The sequence below is a fragment of the Dermacentor variabilis genome, chromosome 1 (genome assembly GCF_050947875.1).
Source record: "Dermacentor variabilis isolate Ectoservices chromosome 1, ASM5094787v1, whole genome shotgun sequence".
NCBI classification, from domain to species: Eukaryota; Metazoa; Arthropoda; class Arachnida; order Ixodida; family Ixodidae; genus Dermacentor; species Dermacentor variabilis.
This window is the reverse complement of record NC_134568.1, coordinates 33,883,350-33,899,562: the sequence shown is the minus strand read 5'-3', so window position 1 is coordinate 33,899,562 and position 16,213 is coordinate 33,883,350. Positions and strand designations below refer to the sequence as shown.

Sequence of the window (16,213 nt, the reverse complement as noted above, 5' to 3'; positions counted from 1 at the left end):
CTAGCGCTGGGGGGATGAAAGGGGGGCGGAGCTGGTTACGAGGCCGACGACAACGCCGACGACGACGCGAAACCCAGGAACGGACGCCAAAGAGCTGCGCTCTAAAAAAGTAAGAGAGACAAAAGAGCGTAAGAGTCGAAAATTAGAGTGGGATGGCTTACCTCAGACAATTTCCATCAGCGCGAATGTGCCTGCCACCATCGGAAATGTAAACAATGGCGTAGAAACATCGGTGGCTAACCTTTCGTCTGCCCCGTTATCTGTTTCCGAAGTTATTCTACTTTCTAAACGCCTCACATTCTTTACGACAACTGGTAAATGTAATGAATTTCAATAATATCAGGACTCCAATAATAACAGCCTTCCCCGGAGCATAAGGAAAAACGTGGTCGCTGCCTAATCAGAGGGAAAGATATTTGGAAATGTATATATCTGCCGTCCAAAAACATATCATAGTGGCATGCTCAAAATTAAAACCCTTTTGACACAACTTGAGCAAAACGTGAACAAGGTGAATTCTCCGTCTTTTCTCTGGATTTTGACACAACTTCTCGCATGAAGAGCGAGTCATTGGAGTTGTGAGCCGCCGATCAGATGTGGTAAAATAACCTGCGGATAAAGGTGGCGCAGTAGTAATATTGGATAATGTTGACTATAGCTGAAAGAAGGATACCGACAATTAGAAAATAAAGCCTTCTATAAAGAACTCCCAGATGGCCCCACTAAATTGTTTGAATCAGAAATAGGCAGCGAATTAAGTTCACTGCATAAGGAAGGAAAAATATATAGAGCTATATAGCAATGCAGCCCATTCAGCCAGCCCAGGTCGTTTTGATTTGATTCCTAAAATCCACAATACTAACAACCCCGGTCGCGCCACTGTCTCAAGCAACGGCAAGGTAACGGAACCAATTTCAAGTGCCTTGGATTTCGTAATTAAGGAAATAGTTCCGACCATTCAGTCTTACAATAAGGATACCAACGAATTTCTTTGCGTAATAACTGGACTAGAGATTCCCAAAGATAGCTTCCTGGTTACAACGACGTTGTATCCCTATACACGAACCTACTACAAGCAAATGACATTGACGCGAGAGCGAAGGCAAACACACCTGGAAGTTTAGACGAGGACACGCTGTCAACACTACTGCGGTTAGTACTGGGTACAATTACTTCGAATTTGAGGAGAAACAGTTTCTACAGATAAGCGGAATGGCAATGGAAACAAAGACGGCTCCTAATTATCCGAATACTTTTATTGCATCGCCCGAACAACCCTTTCTTGCGGCCAGATCTTTGAAGACGCTCATCTACAAAAGGTTCTTAGGCAACATACTCCTTAGGTCGCACCACGGCGAAGAAATTCTCGTTAGATTCGTAGGACGTAATAATTAAGCTCATCCATCATTCTCTTTCACACACAGTTGTTATAAATCAGCTCGAAACTTTCTTGACGTCGCTGTACAAATTATAGATAATCGAATATTCACAATCTTATGTAAACAACCAACAGACCGCGAACATTACCTTCATTTCAAAAGCAGCCATCCACAACATTGCAAGGAAGCCATCCCGTATTACCGACATAATGTAGCGCGAAGACACAATTACACAGAAGAGACACAGAACACGTCACAGGCACTACTAACTTTATTTGAAAGGCAGCGAGAAGAGTATATATTCTCTTTCCCACACGTAGGCGCACCTACCACTACCGAGGGCGACTATCTTATTAGCTATTAGACATTAGCTCACGCGCAGTTTTATATTTACTTAGTAGTAATCTCTTTAGCTCGCGACTCTCTCCCTCAGGTGCTTTCTTCGTGTTTTAAATTTTTTTCCGTTTTTCTCGTTGTTTACACACATGCACTCACACACGCATATATATATATATATATATATATAGGGTGTTTCAGCGAACACTTTCAAAAATCTTTAATAAAAGTTGCCTGTGGCAGATATTACAATTTTAGTTCGTGAGCTGATCTACTCGAAGTGGCGGACGATACTTGCACAAAAAATTGAGATGAGAAATTGACTAATTAATAAAAAAATCACTAATTACGTCTTAACTAATTACATTATGGCCCGTATTGCAATTTACAAATTATAGCCGTGGAGTCCGCAAGGCGAATCCACTTGGAACGAATTTTCAAGATGAGACCAGCTTCGAGATATAAATTCCCGAACTTTGCGGCGAAATGCATTGGCGTTCCAGTTAGTTTGTTAACAAAACGTCGTTTCTAATAAAGGGAAAATGAGACATCCACCTAACCGTAGCTAAGTGCTACAAAGGAAACCCATACGGGTTCATCGAAAGAAAAGCTTCGCAGTTGAAGAAAAATTAGTCCTGGTCCGGGACCTGGGGCCACCGCTTTTCCGGGGCAGCCCATCTGAGCTAACCAGGCGGCTAGCAGATAGCAGGCGAAGTCGAATTTATCGACCACTCAGAATCAAAGGCGGGACTTTGACGTAATAGTTCTGCGGAAGCCCTCAAGGTGGAGAGAAGTAATATCCCGGCACCAGAGGACCATCCACACACTAACTACTGCAGAACAGAAGTACTCGATTAACAGAACAGGAATGTCTATCTGTAGGTTGGGCCGTACAAAAATTCCGGCCGTCGGTTGGGCGGTCTATAGCTCCGCAGTAAAATGTTTCAGTGTGGATATCCATCAGTTTATTATGTGCTATAAGCAATTGTAGAAGCATGAGACAGCGCTGCTTGCTTGCTCAGAGCAGTTCGTTCAGTTTCGCAAAAAAAAAAAAACGAAAAAGAAAACGCGGCAGCTGTTTCACAAAGTGCATTCTTCCTAGTCACACAGCCGAGCGTTTGAGGCGTACAACCGCGAGCGTGCGCGCTGCTTGATCTATGCGTGCGGATATAGCGTTTCGCCGTCCTCCAGCCGACGTCAGCTGCGTGAGAAGGCCTCAGAAGCGTTGCTTCAGCCGGAAGACCCTCACGGCATCGTCAGCTGCCTTCACTCTGCAAAAAGGAAAGGGGGCAAACGGACGCATCTGCAGGCCAAACGTATATACGCTTACATGTGCTCGAAACAAATGTTTTACCTGAGGATCGCACAGGCCCAGAACTGGCCCTTTTTATGCTTCTCTTTTTGTCACACTGTCATAACAAGTGTCATATTTATTTCTTTCTCTCTCTCTCTCGATCTCGGTCTCCCTTTGTCGTTCTCTTCCGCTTCCAATGCATATTAATGTGCGGAACCATCCATAAATGTAAAACAGGTAGTAAAAAAAAGGTGACAACCGCTAATGTACTGATCACCGGCGCTGATTAGCTAATCAAATTGATTTATTTTGACGTAGAATCTAATATAATGCGCAGTGGGCGCGACAATTTTCGTATCGATTTTACACTGGCACAGAAATGCGTACCGTATAAAGCATGCATTAAAATTAATTTTAATTATTTATGTCAATATTGTCTCGTTGAAAAAGTTTATACTTCAAATATTCCATTCCGCTTTACCGGGAACAAGAGACAGAAAGGTGAAAGTTATATATGGGGTCTATATATAGACAAAGACATAATATAGCGCCAGATTTAATTTCTTTTTAGTCGAGCAGTACGCATTTGCTAATAAAAAGATCGGGAACTGTTTTATTATGGAGAGAACATTGTTGTACTGCTGCTTAGTTACGGCTCAGCTGTGCAATGACGCCTGAGAGGACCTTCTACCTCAGCAAGGTCGGCAGTTGGGCCATTCGGTTGACATCCGTTTCGCTTTGGCCGCGAAACGGGGACAAAGCAAACATATGAGGAAAGGGGACAGACGCTAACTGACATGTTTTTTAAATGAATCGCGGAAAGCACATGCAAAAAGAGAGTATGCGCACACATACACATTCAGAGAAAAGCTTGCTCCGAAAATCTGTTTCCCATTCGAAGTAATTGACAGTAATGCCTAATTATCAGTTTCTTTCTAATGTGCAAACGCTCGCACGATCTCGTTGCCGGGCCCAGTTATTTTTCGTCTCTACATGTAGTTAACACACACGTGTGCACAAACAAAACGACGTACAATCGGCGCAGAGATGCGAACAGGGTACCATAATTTCAATTTGTTGTAATGTTCGCGCCAGCCGCTCATTCAGGCAACACGCTCTTCGCCCAGTGGAAACATTTCCACAAGAAGGGGGTGTATAGGTGCACACTACACTTGCAACCACAGGATACAAGATAATTTCTGTGCTTCACATCATAATGACCGCCAGCCGAGACGTCCTGCAGCAAATGGTAAGGACACCACTCACCTCTGCATTCGCTTCGCTGATATTTTGGCCACGTGCGCTTCAAGATTAAGGAGCACCGATAGCAACGAGAATCCCAGCCATATTCCGATGTATCCTCCGAAGTAGCCGAACGCTTCTACTATCTGCAGTTTAGAAGAGGAAAGGGCGAAAAAGAAAATAAGCTGTAAAATAGATGAGGTGTATAAATTGGCAAAAATCAACAGCCGCACTCCCTCAGACTAAAATGTACCAGAAATCGGTCTCAGGCAGGACCACTCACACTCGTGGGCTAACTCACACGCACGGAATCGTGTGTTCAGACTAAGAGCTTTATGAATGTGATGGACTTTAAAAAAGAAAGTTACCGTGATCTTTCACTTCCCGAGACCAGGTTGCGCCCAAGCGTACGGGTGTTAATCCCTTCTTCTGCATTGTGCGTAGAATGTTTTAAAAATGCTTTGATCGTGTGTAAGTGTGGTGGTTTTCTTCAAGGCTTATTCTTTGTTTGTTTTATTTCCGTTTTTCAATCTTTATGAAGTGAAAAGTAGTATTAGGAAAGATGAGGCACTGTAAAAAAAAAAAAAAAAAGCACAGTTTTGATTATTAGCAATTTGTACTATTCGCACTATCCATTTTCCCTTATTATCCTTCTTCCTCTTCTGGAGTCTCCTGGGAACGCCAAGCACGCGCCTTCTGCCGGACTTGTTCAGCTCGTGCTCTGCGATTGGCGACCACTTCAGGGTCGGTACGCTGGCTCTCGGCCTGCCGCCGCTTGCGTCGCTACTCCGCCTTTCTCGCTCGGCGTCTCGATGACGAGACAAACCCGGTAGAACCTGGTGCGCCATTCCTTCGCTCGCGGCAACGCGCATAATTTCACCGATTTCACACACGGGGCATGTACATTTGCGCGTAAAAAAAATTGCATAGGAATTCCTCAGGATCAAATAAAGTCCGTCGTCTGTCTGTCTGTATGTCTGCGATAGGAATTATACGAGTGCTCGAGAGGCAATCGCACCGTCTTGCTTTCACGGTATCAAAGCGCATGCGTCACCCGCGCGTGGCGAATTAGGCCTCCAGAGACGCGGCTGCAAATGCGGCGCACCATACGATACGCTCCGCTGAATCGACTCTATACCCGAGCCAGGGCAGCGTTCTGGCTTCCACTGCTGGGCGCACACGTGACATTATCGTTGCTGCTGAACAGTTGTGCGCGCACCAAACGGGTGCTACACACATTAGTCTGAGCGGAACAGACAGTAGTATGAACGTCGAGCTAAATCTATCGAATCTTTTCTTTGGGCGCTGACCAAGGCCAGCAGTTTCCCTTCGGTCTCGTCTTCGTGCATCGTCGAGGCGCGACGCCCATACAACGCGGCTGGCTGGGGACAAATCAGTGACAGACGGTCGCTACACCTTGCTGCTGCTTTCAGTGCTTCGCCATCGGGGTGAAACTGCCATTTTTGTAATGTAACGGATAAGTTATCAGATTACATTTTTAAGAATTATTCAGCTATATTTATGGCAGTAGCAGGTGACGGCGAGCAATTGCATTTCAAGTTGAACGAACTAATTGTAATTATACTGAGTAAACTTTTTCCCTGTAACGTGTACAAGATTGCACAGGGCATAAGAAAGCTCCGAGCACACACAACGTACACCGACATGGTACAAATATATTGATGAAACTTCAAGAGAAGGTCATATAGCATAACTTTTTTTTTTAAACGAAATCTCTTATGCCCCCATTGAAACGCGGCCGCCGTGCACGGAAAACGAACTCGCGACCTCGTGTACAGCAGGAGAATTCCACAGCAGCGGAGCCACCGCAGTGGATCTGGGCATGCGCACGCGCGTAGGTTCATTATGCGCTTTAGGAATTATTATTATTATTGTTGTTGTTGCTGTTGTTTAATGCTCGGATCTACTAGCTTCTGTTTCACTGTGGGTTCCACAGAAGACTATCAGGAAACATTGGACCCTTGCACGTTTCTGACCCTTTCAGCAGGCATTTGCACTTTCCACAGAATTGGAAGTCTGTATAACTCATTTCCTCCATCTTGATGTATTTCAAAATGCGTTGTCTTCTTTCTGTTCCGAGCTTCACCCTTTCTCTTGAGCCTTCTTTCTAGCTGCACTGCTCTCCTGTCTTCACATAGTTTCTCTCTTCTTCCGTATGTGTACTCCATCTAGAAATTGTGGGTTATTGGTGCATTGTTGCTTAATTATGTAGCTGTTTATCATGTTGTTTTTTACTTTTGTGCTTCGTCAAATTTTTCTTACCCCTTAAATTTTGTTGGAGTTGCCTTAATTGCTACCTTCTTTTGTTTTTGTTTCACTGCGTCCTAGCACTCAGACTTTAGTGTTGTTGCTTGGCACACAAATAAGTTATTGACCGATCGAGCGATCGATGTCGCCACGCGCCGCGGTGGCTTAGCGGCTATGGTGTTTGGCTGCTAAGCACTAGGTCGCGGTATTGTTGGCACTCGGGATAGCGTTTAGGCCAGGGATCCTCCATGCCATAGGGGTGACTACGTCCGAGAGTAAGAGTGAAAGATAAGGGATTTATTTTACAATATTTACGTATTGAGACATGTATGTAGTCAGATTCTAGTCAGGACACACATGTCTGCAGACGTCATCACGCACACGTCTGCATACTTCAGGGCTCGTCAGCACACCTCAAAGGTGTCTTCTTTTAAGCAGTTCTTCCTTCCTAGTTCTCTACACAAGGGGATTCGACGACCGTGTTGTGCCCAATCAAAGGGGTCGCACATTTCGCAGAACTCCACCTCCGATTCTAATCTGCGAAGCAAGGACGAGACAGCCTGGAAACAGATATTCGTGCTCCTTCCACGAAAGTCGTGAAGCTAGTACCTTGCTCTCAGCGACGCTCTTGTCAGGGTGAGGAGACTGGTCTTCACGCTCGATACCGCTTCCACGGAGGGCGGCGGATGTTGTCGCTTCTGAGCTTCTTTGCCTGTGCGTCACAGTCGGTGTTGGGCCCCGTCTCCACGTATAGGCGGGCGCTGATGAATCCGCGAGGGAAGCAACCCAAAGAATGCGCACTGACGAATCGCGGCGCTCGTTTCTCGACTGTCGCCGTCTGGGCTGCCTCGGGGGAAATGTCCAAGGAATGCTCATCGCCGACGTAACAGTGTCAAATCCCGGCCGCGGTGGCCGCATTTCGATGTGGGCGAAATGCTAAAACGGCCGTGTCCCATGCATATGGGGACACGTTAAAGATCCCCTGGTGATCAAAATTAATCTAGAGACTTCCACCACGGCACGGCTCATAGCCAAATCATGGTTTTGGCACGTAAAACTTCATACTTTAATTCAATCTATCGGTTGATTGACTACGCTATTTCACGCTCCTGCACCTTTCGGGAGGCACTCGCCGTTCCAGAGACTGCGAAGTCTGTACAACGGTAATATTGTCCGTCTTTATATCTGTCGAAACGGTTTGGCTTCGTTCTGATCGGAGCCATCCTTTTCATTTAAGTTCGTTCTCCCTCGCTTTTTACTCTATTTCATTATCCCATAGTTTCGTCGCACAGCTTTCTTACCTTTATTCTTTATTTCTCTGTGCATCAGTATATTCAGACCTCCGGATGTTCTTGAACACAAGAATAAAAGATTTATTTATTTATTTATTTATTTATTTATTTACGCAAAGCATATGGACAGCTGCATCTGCTGCCACATCTTCGCCAGAAATCACCGAATCTTATAATGGACATTTCCTTCTCGTAGGAGGCACTCTGCGAAACCAAGGAAGTCCGATATATTATTCGGCATGATGTGGACGGTGACTCTGCCGGATCAGCGCACGCGCAGATACACGATGCGCCCAGTACGTGACTCGCTTATATATATATATATATATATATATATATATATATATATATATATATATATATATATATATATATATATATATATATATATATATATATATGGGTGTTGAACGATCGCTGCCGTTTTCTATGTATACGCTCCCGACGAGCGGCAAAGGGGCGTAATTTGACGCTTCGCTAGCCTAAGCTTGTTTCTCCGCGACACTTGATCCACATTTGCGCGCGTGCGGGCGCGCACGCAAAGGTTCGTATATTCTGGAAAACGTGCGAATTACGCATGCGCCTGCATTTCAGCGGCTATATACGCACGTTTGCGCGCGCAGTTGCCTGTATAGCTGCCTGCATACCTGCTCGAGCTACTAGTGCGTCTGTCTGCGCATGTTTACCTTAACGTGTCTGCATCCGGATGTGAGCGTCATGGCGCTTCGTGCTGCTCCTCGTGCCTCGCATATACACCGATTTCCGGCCGCGCGGTGGCTTGTGGCTAAGGCGGTCTGCTGCTCCGATCGAGGGTTCGGCTCCCTGTCGCGACGGTTTCGTTTCGATGGGCGAGAAATGCGAAGACGCCTATGCGAGCTTCAATTGAGGTGCTCGTTAAAGAAAGCCAGTTGGTCAAGACTTATTTCCTTCTGTACTACGACGTCTCTCATGCACCCGATGTTGCTCTGGGGCGTCAAAACCCGTAATTCGCATATGACCTATATACCGCGAAGCGAGCATACTTACACTTCATTACAGTCGTTTATATACGCAATTTTCAAGCCGCAGTCCCAACGTTCAAAAGATCAAGCGGCAGGCAAAAACACCCGCGGTCTGATGTTGTCCGTTTGTTTTGTATTCTTACGTGAGGAAGCAGAAATTAAAATTAAATTCTGCAGCCTTACATATCGGAACCACGATCTGATCACGAGGCACGCCGTAGTGGGGGACACCGGATTCATTTTTACCAGCAGGGGATATTTAACGGGCAGCTTAATCTAACTTAGACGAGTATTTTTAATACGTATAAATATTCCTTCGCGTGCAGCCCAGCAAAATCTGTATGTCACGCGAGAAGTGTCCGCAGAACATGCGTAATTTACGAAGACATTTAATCGCTATAATAGTCTAAATGTATATGATCGGTAGCTTTATAAGCGATAAGTAACAATTGAAAACTAAAAATGAATTGATCACAGAGAATTTTGTTAACAAAATTGTGTCCATAACGCGAGAAGCGTGACACCTTACTCATAGGGATACATAGAGCTCCATAGAAAATGGATGGGGAAGCCTATAGTAGGGGTAGGCCAATTTGACATTTGGGGTTGGGCTAACTGAAATTCGGGAAACAAAAGCAAAAGCTAACAGCCGCGAGCAAAAGAATGCTTACGCATTTGTAGACAGTTCTCAGTATTTCGGCATACCTTTGGATTCCATCCCCGTCTAACGAGGCAGCTGCGGCCGGAATAACACCCGCGACTTCAGCAGCGCAATGGATGCCACTAAGCTATATTGCTGCGGGATAAGGAGAAATAGCGGCCGTGGTAAGCAAGTTCCGCATGGGTATCCAAATGGGTTCCATTTGAACCTCGACCTTCTCTATTGTGCAGTTCGCGAACCAGTCGACGAGGGACACACCTAAATATAAGTGCATTTCTGTCTCCAAAGTATGCACTACAGGTACGTAGTTCAGAGATACAACATACACAGATGCTGGACGTCAGCATATCTAAATACCTCGAACGAACTATTTTGGCATTTCATGTGGGCCCAGTGTTGATGATTGCAGAGCCAGTCCCTATACGTTGGCTTTTTCTTCTTCTTGGTTTTAGCCGAAAAAAGAAACGTGCGCACCTTGCATAACTGCCCCAATACCCGCCGCGGTGGACCAGTGGCTCAGCTCAGGGAGACGAGGTCGCGGTGGCCGCGTTCGCATAGAGGCGGAATGCAAAAAAAAAAAAGAAAAAAAATAAGGAAAACGCTCATGCAGCGTGCTTTGGGTGCACGTGATAGAACCACGAGTGGTTAAAATCAATTCGGGCAGGCCTCCACTACAGCGTCTCTCGCAACACACTGTGCAGTTTTGGGACGTTCAAGCGGCAGACTTTACACCGCACCGACGAGCCGACGTGGCCAGCCACGGCTCGTGATCAAATGAGGAGCAAAAGAAATCACGCGAACCATTGCTCCTGGTGCATATAGCGGGCAACATAACAGAACACACTTGCGCGGTTTAGCTGCGTGCCTTACGTCAGAGGTTTTGTTCCGTTCTTACCGAAAGATTAGGCTGATACTGCAGGACTCGTTGCGTATCGGAGGAAAATTTTACTACGAAGGTGAACTTGTCTCTGCAAGGACAGAAGAAAAGCTGTAATGAGAATTGGTTCGCAGCAAGTCGGCACGAATTGCATGTGGATTGCACGAACAGTAGGGAAGACGACAGAAAATAGGTGCAGCAAAACAGCGTTCAGCTCCGCTGGCCCCCTGCCGCCATCACATCTCTGGCAACATGAAACTAAGCACCTGATACGGCTTAATCAGAGCCGAGTTATAAGACTGAAGTATTTCTGTCTCTCCCTCGCGCTCACATGTGTTTTCAAAGGCGCCGCACCGCGACTCGGAACTATGATGATGGATACGGGGGCGGGGGGGGGGAGGTGCCAGATAACTTTAGCCGAGGTATAAAAGGGAGAGAGAGACACATTTATTATGATTGAAAAGCAGAGACGTCGTCCTCAATCAAAGTTCCTGCTACCCAGCATGGGTGAAGGGAGCCTTATTGAGTGAAAAAATTTCTCTCTCTCTCTCTCTCTCTCTCTCTCTATATATATATATATAGGTATATATATATAGGTATATATATATATATATATATATATATATATATATATATATATATATATATATATATAGAGAGAGAGAGAGAGAGAGAGAGAGAGAGAGAGAGAGAGAGTTGATGATGAGAGTGATCGGGTGAACTTGAGCATTCAATACTCTTTACACTCTCAAATCTAGTCCGCTCTGGTGCAAGAATTCGATGAAAGCCTTTACAACATCGCGCCGACAAGAATGCGGCCAAAAAGTACGCCCAAGCATTCTAGGAGGATGCGACCACGCTGTTAGCTATATTGTATGTAGCAAGTCACGCTACTTTCGGCGTTTTGCCTAATTGAATAAATAGTGAAGCAAAATCAGGCCACTTGGCAAATATTAACGTTAGGGTCAATCTTTCAACGATACAGTTGTGCAGCGTTTTAAAATTATCCAATTGAGAAGCTGCTACCGCCCTACTTGTTAAGTGTTAATTTCTTCTGCGTCGCAAAGAAAGTCCGCCAAATATGAAAAAAAAATAAAATAAAACAAAGCGCGTGCCGTACGTGCGCGGATTGCGCGCGGCGAATGCAGTGCTCTCAAACGTGCATGCGTATGAACGAACACCGCATTCATCCTGGTGCGCTGCCTGATCTGCGTGTCGTCGCTGTTACGAACCGCTGCGAGCGAAGCACATCACTGGCGTAAATTGCGCAGTCAACGCATGCGCCGTTGACCTGACGCTTTGTTGTAGCGGCAGTGCTCGTTGTCGAGCCTCAAGTGAGCGCTGTTTGTACTGTTGAACAAGAGCCAGGGCGCAAGATGGCTGCACCGAGATCTAGCTTGGGATTTCCTTGCGCCGATCCGACAGCTCACCAACCGTGACGCCCCGTGACGGGACTCTCCTAAGGGCGCGCGCTTTAAATTGCATTCATTATCGCTCTTACTTTGTGAAATGCCTCAAACTATGAATTTAGGGTTCAATGAATGATATTTTTTTTTTCTACGAAAGGGGCAGGTCATCAGTGCAGCAAGTGTACGCCTCGAAGCGCATCATTCATTTCAGAGGAAGCGTTGGCCCGGGGGTTCGTGTCTAAATACACGGGAACGGAGAAGTCGTTTTTATCGGCAACCCCTTCTCCGAATTTGATGAGGTGTCTAGCATATAAAAGCAAAAGTTAAAATCAAGTTACTGTAGCAAAGGGATTCCTTAATTTAAGCCATCGAGTTTTTTTTTCACAAGTATTCAAAATCACGAATATGAAAAAAAATAACGTATGGCGTTTACAAGTCTAAATCAGCAATAAAAGCGATATTACAATTCTGTCAACTGCACCGAATACTACGTGTGAAGTGCACAAATAATAAGACTGATGTATTGCAGGCTGCCCTACGATATGCTACTAATATGTGAGCGGAACTTTTGCGAAACCCTCGTAAACACTGTAAAAGTTTTAGGTAAGCTGCAAATTCAGGTATAATTTTTTTCTCTTGAGATTGTTTAACAGATGCTGTTTATAAAACTGCGAAATCAATTTCTTGGTGCGGAGTTGCAGCTTCGTAAATTTCGTGCTTCAATTTCTTTTCTTTTTTAGACCTTACCGAAGTTTAGGAATTTTGGCGAACCCTTTAAACCCCTAAATCAAAATTTCGCAGGCTAGAGTCAATGGAACTTATATTTTTGATTTATCTGAAGTAGAACACATTTCATTTAAATGGCTCCAGCGGATGTCTAACAAAAGCATTTGTACGTTTCACATTAGTTTGAGCAAGGAAATTGGAGTTGGCGTTGGAGTTAAAGGTTTCTCTTAATTAAAGTTGAAATTCGTGCTCGTTGGTTTGTCATGATCGCCAAATACTAGCGCGTAAAAAAAAGGGGGACGAACGTAAAGAGAGATACCCAGCGCCGTGTATGCGTCTTAATATTAAGCGATCTCGCATGTGCCATCGTATACAGGGTGTTTGTCGCGTCTGCTGGGTCGTTTTCGCGCCGATTAAAGCGGGCCAAGCCCAGAGATGGTGCAAAGGCTACACGTACACATATATAGGCCGATCCCGGAGATGATGTAATGAAAACTGGGACGATAGCCAGAGACAGTTAAATCCGCGGGCCCGTGGGTCGCTTGAGTCATCTGATTTTGGTAACCGCGTTCTTGCCGCCTTGCAAAGGTAGGCACGCATTCGCTGTGCTCCTAGACTCGGTGCAAAACAAGAACAGTTACACGCATGTTATCGCGATGACAAATGACACAATACTACTGCGACTAAATAGTAAAGCGCGAAGTTGGAAGTAAATTAAAGTTGCACACACCATTTGTCTCTTTTTGCACGGCATATAACTGAAACGAAAGCAAAAGTGATAGAGCGGCCATAATTTTTTGTATGTCTGAGCTATTCAGCACTGCTGCAACAGCAGCCACGACCAGCAAAGCTCAAAAAGGGTTCTCAAAGAAAGCTTCCCTTTAAAAATTTCGGGACCAGGAATTGAATTCACAAAGCTTTCCCCTCTTAACTGGTATTTTCCTGTCCGCCTTCGCTAATCACATATTTCCAACATCACGAGTGACTGACAGCTCAGTTCTAGCGTACGAACTTTTTTGCGAAGAGATTGCCTCAACGGCAACGCCACCACCGTCGGCAAGGTGCCGGTTGCATGCAACCGGCACGTTGTTACACGAGTCTCCTTTTTGATTCATTACGGTGTTGGTGTTGTGTATTGTGATGTTTATGCGGGAGGTGTGCATCATGTGGGAGCGTGTCTTATGCTGTGTGAGTGTGGGCGCAACGGTCCAAAGACCACCCCGGCATCTTATGGTACCCACCGTGTGGGTGGCGCTCGAGATGCGCCTGATGCCGGGGCAAATGGTGAAGGCCGTCACCAGCCTAGCAACAGTGTGTGTCGTGGGGGTGAGTGTGTTCGGTCACACGACCCACCCCGCATTGTATGGTACCCATCGTGTGGGCGGCGCTCGAGATGCGCCTCGTGCAAGCGGCCTGTGTCCAATGCATGGACCGGCTCATTAGTGTTCATCGCCATCATCAGGCAGTGAAGCATGGAGGTTCCCTTCTATGCCGTGCGCCTTTTATAGGCTGGCTCAGCTCACGCATTTGATGGTGTGCTCCTAGTCTGCGTGTGCCCTTGTGTAGGCTGGCTCAGCTCACGCATTTGATGGTGTGCTCCCAGTCTGCGTGTGCCCTTGTGCGGCCGGGTTCTCGCGCTGCCTCGCTCGTTCCGCGGCTGCGCTCGCGCTCTCACGTTCGGTTGCGTGCACGTGATGGCATACTCACTTCTTCCTTCTCCTGAGCGCACACCATTGTGCACGAAGAACTGATTTTTGCATGTTTCGTACGGAATGATGCAGTGATTAATAGATGAAAGCTAAATCTCCTCATCGCAACAAAATATATGTGATCAAGAGCACAATTCTTTTAATAAAGCGAACCTACGTGTGCCTACTTTGCAGGGTTTGGGCTTGTCTATCTACTTGATCGGTCTTTCGGCGAATAAAGTGCACTTTACTGTTGCTCTATCTCCAGGATCGGGGACTCTAGTCGGCGCGCCGATCCTGGATGCGCTGTCATAGCAAAGGCGGCCACTACCGGAGACACTATATAGCGCGTGATCACGTGACTCAAGTGGCGAGGGATCTCCGCGTCTTGCCATCTTCAGTGGCAGGTAGGTAGTCGTTATGGCTCAATACGCTGTGTGCAATATAATCAGAAAATAAAATACGTTATGGGGTTTTACGTGCCAAAACGACCATCTGATTAGGAGGAACGCCGTAATGGGGGCCTCCGGAATAATTTGGACCACCTGGAGTTCTTCAAGGTGCACTTAAATTTAAATACACAGATGTTGTCGCATTGCCCACTCCCTTCTTAAGTGCGTCCGCCGAGGCCGGGATGCAATACAATTAGTTGCATGGCATTTATGTTACCGCTTAGCGAAAGCTTTATTTCAACACCTTGGTTAAATATGCATAATGTTTTTGCAAGCGGGTAAACGCTTATTTGAATGCCATTTAGCGAGTTTGGAGAGCTCCCATGTAACACCTAAGGTATTGCAACAGCTAAAATGTTACACTGCTATAACGGAAATTTTGAATATCATGCGGTTTTACGTTAACACCGACAGGTATGCCTTGGAAAGCATATTTAACGCCGGCGAACAAGACAGAAGGGAGACGACACCACAATACGCTGTTCTTGGACTTGGCCCCAAGTAACGCATTGTGATGTCGTCTCCCTTCTGTCCTTGTTCGCTGGCGCTAAGTATGCTTACCAAGTCAGTTTACCAACACGCCCAACAAATGGCAAGGTATGCCTGCTTTGGATAAACCTAAGGTGGTGGTGTTGCAGGAGGCGGGGTCAGCCTGGCATACATAGCCGGCAATTGTTCCGCCTGAGCCTGCTATGAGTGTCACAGTGTGTGTCACCAGGTGTCGAAGATCCCTGTGCCTCGAATGAAGGCAATCAGCAGTCGTTGCGCCCTCTTCCTGATTGCCGCAGGCCCTCCGGGAAAAAAATTACGGGGTTTTACGTGCCAAAACCACTTTCTGATTATGAGGCACGCCGTAATGGAGGACTCCGGAAATTTCGACCACCTAGGGTTCTTTAACGGGCACCTAAATCTAAGTATACGGGTGTTTTCGCATTTCGCCCCCGTCGAAATGCGGCCGCCGTGGCCGGAATTCGATCCCGCGACCTCGTGCTCAGCAGCCCAACACCATAGCTACTGAGCAACCACGGCAGGTACCCTCCGGGGAAAACGACGCCTTCAAAGGTCCTGTGCGCAATACCATTCTTTTGCAGGCTGTCGACCATCGCTTTCCTTTTTGTGTCGAACTGCGGGCGTATCCAAATGTGATGTTCGATGTCGGCGATCTCACCACAGAAGGCACAGTACGCGGAAGCGCATCGTCCAGTCTTGAATAACCAAGCCGGGGTGAACGCGGATTTGGTTCATGCAGATGCGGTACAACAGCGTTGCTTCTTCCCAAGTAAGTCCATGGATCACACAGGCTGAGTGTGGAGCCTGGTAGATCGCCCTAAAGTGATTGCGGATTACGTTCTTAGAGTTCTGAAATGTCTTTGGCGCTCTTACTTTTGGGACACATGTCGGTGCCCTGCGTGCAAGAGCGTCAGCTTTTTCATTTCCTTCAATTCCTACGTGGGATAGGATCCATTGAAATTTTATGGTAAATTCCTTGCTCATTAAAACTTTGATCAGTGCCAGATATTGCCTCGTAAATTTGTCTCGAGGTAGGCCACGGTGTCACTACGACACGCGATCCAGGCGGCCGGGCCAG

General features: G+C 46.2%; 1 protein-coding gene across 1 annotated transcript; it reads right to left on the bottom strand.

Moving 5' to 3' along the window:
- Positions 1 to 2,681: 2,681 nt before the first annotated feature.
- On the bottom strand, positions 2,682 to 14,219 carry LOC142571375 (uncharacterized). Its single transcript, XM_075679709.1, has 4 exons — positions 14,161 to 14,219; positions 10,369 to 10,441; positions 4,276 to 4,397; positions 2,682 to 2,986 (listed from the first exon to the last, which is right to left on the bottom strand). Exons 1-4 carry the CDS (start codon positions 14,217 to 14,219, stop codon positions 2,932 to 2,934), a joined length of 309 nt encoding a protein of 102 aa, XP_075535824.1. The 3' UTR covers positions 2,682 to 2,931.
- Positions 14,220 to 16,213: the final 1,994 nt, after the last annotated feature.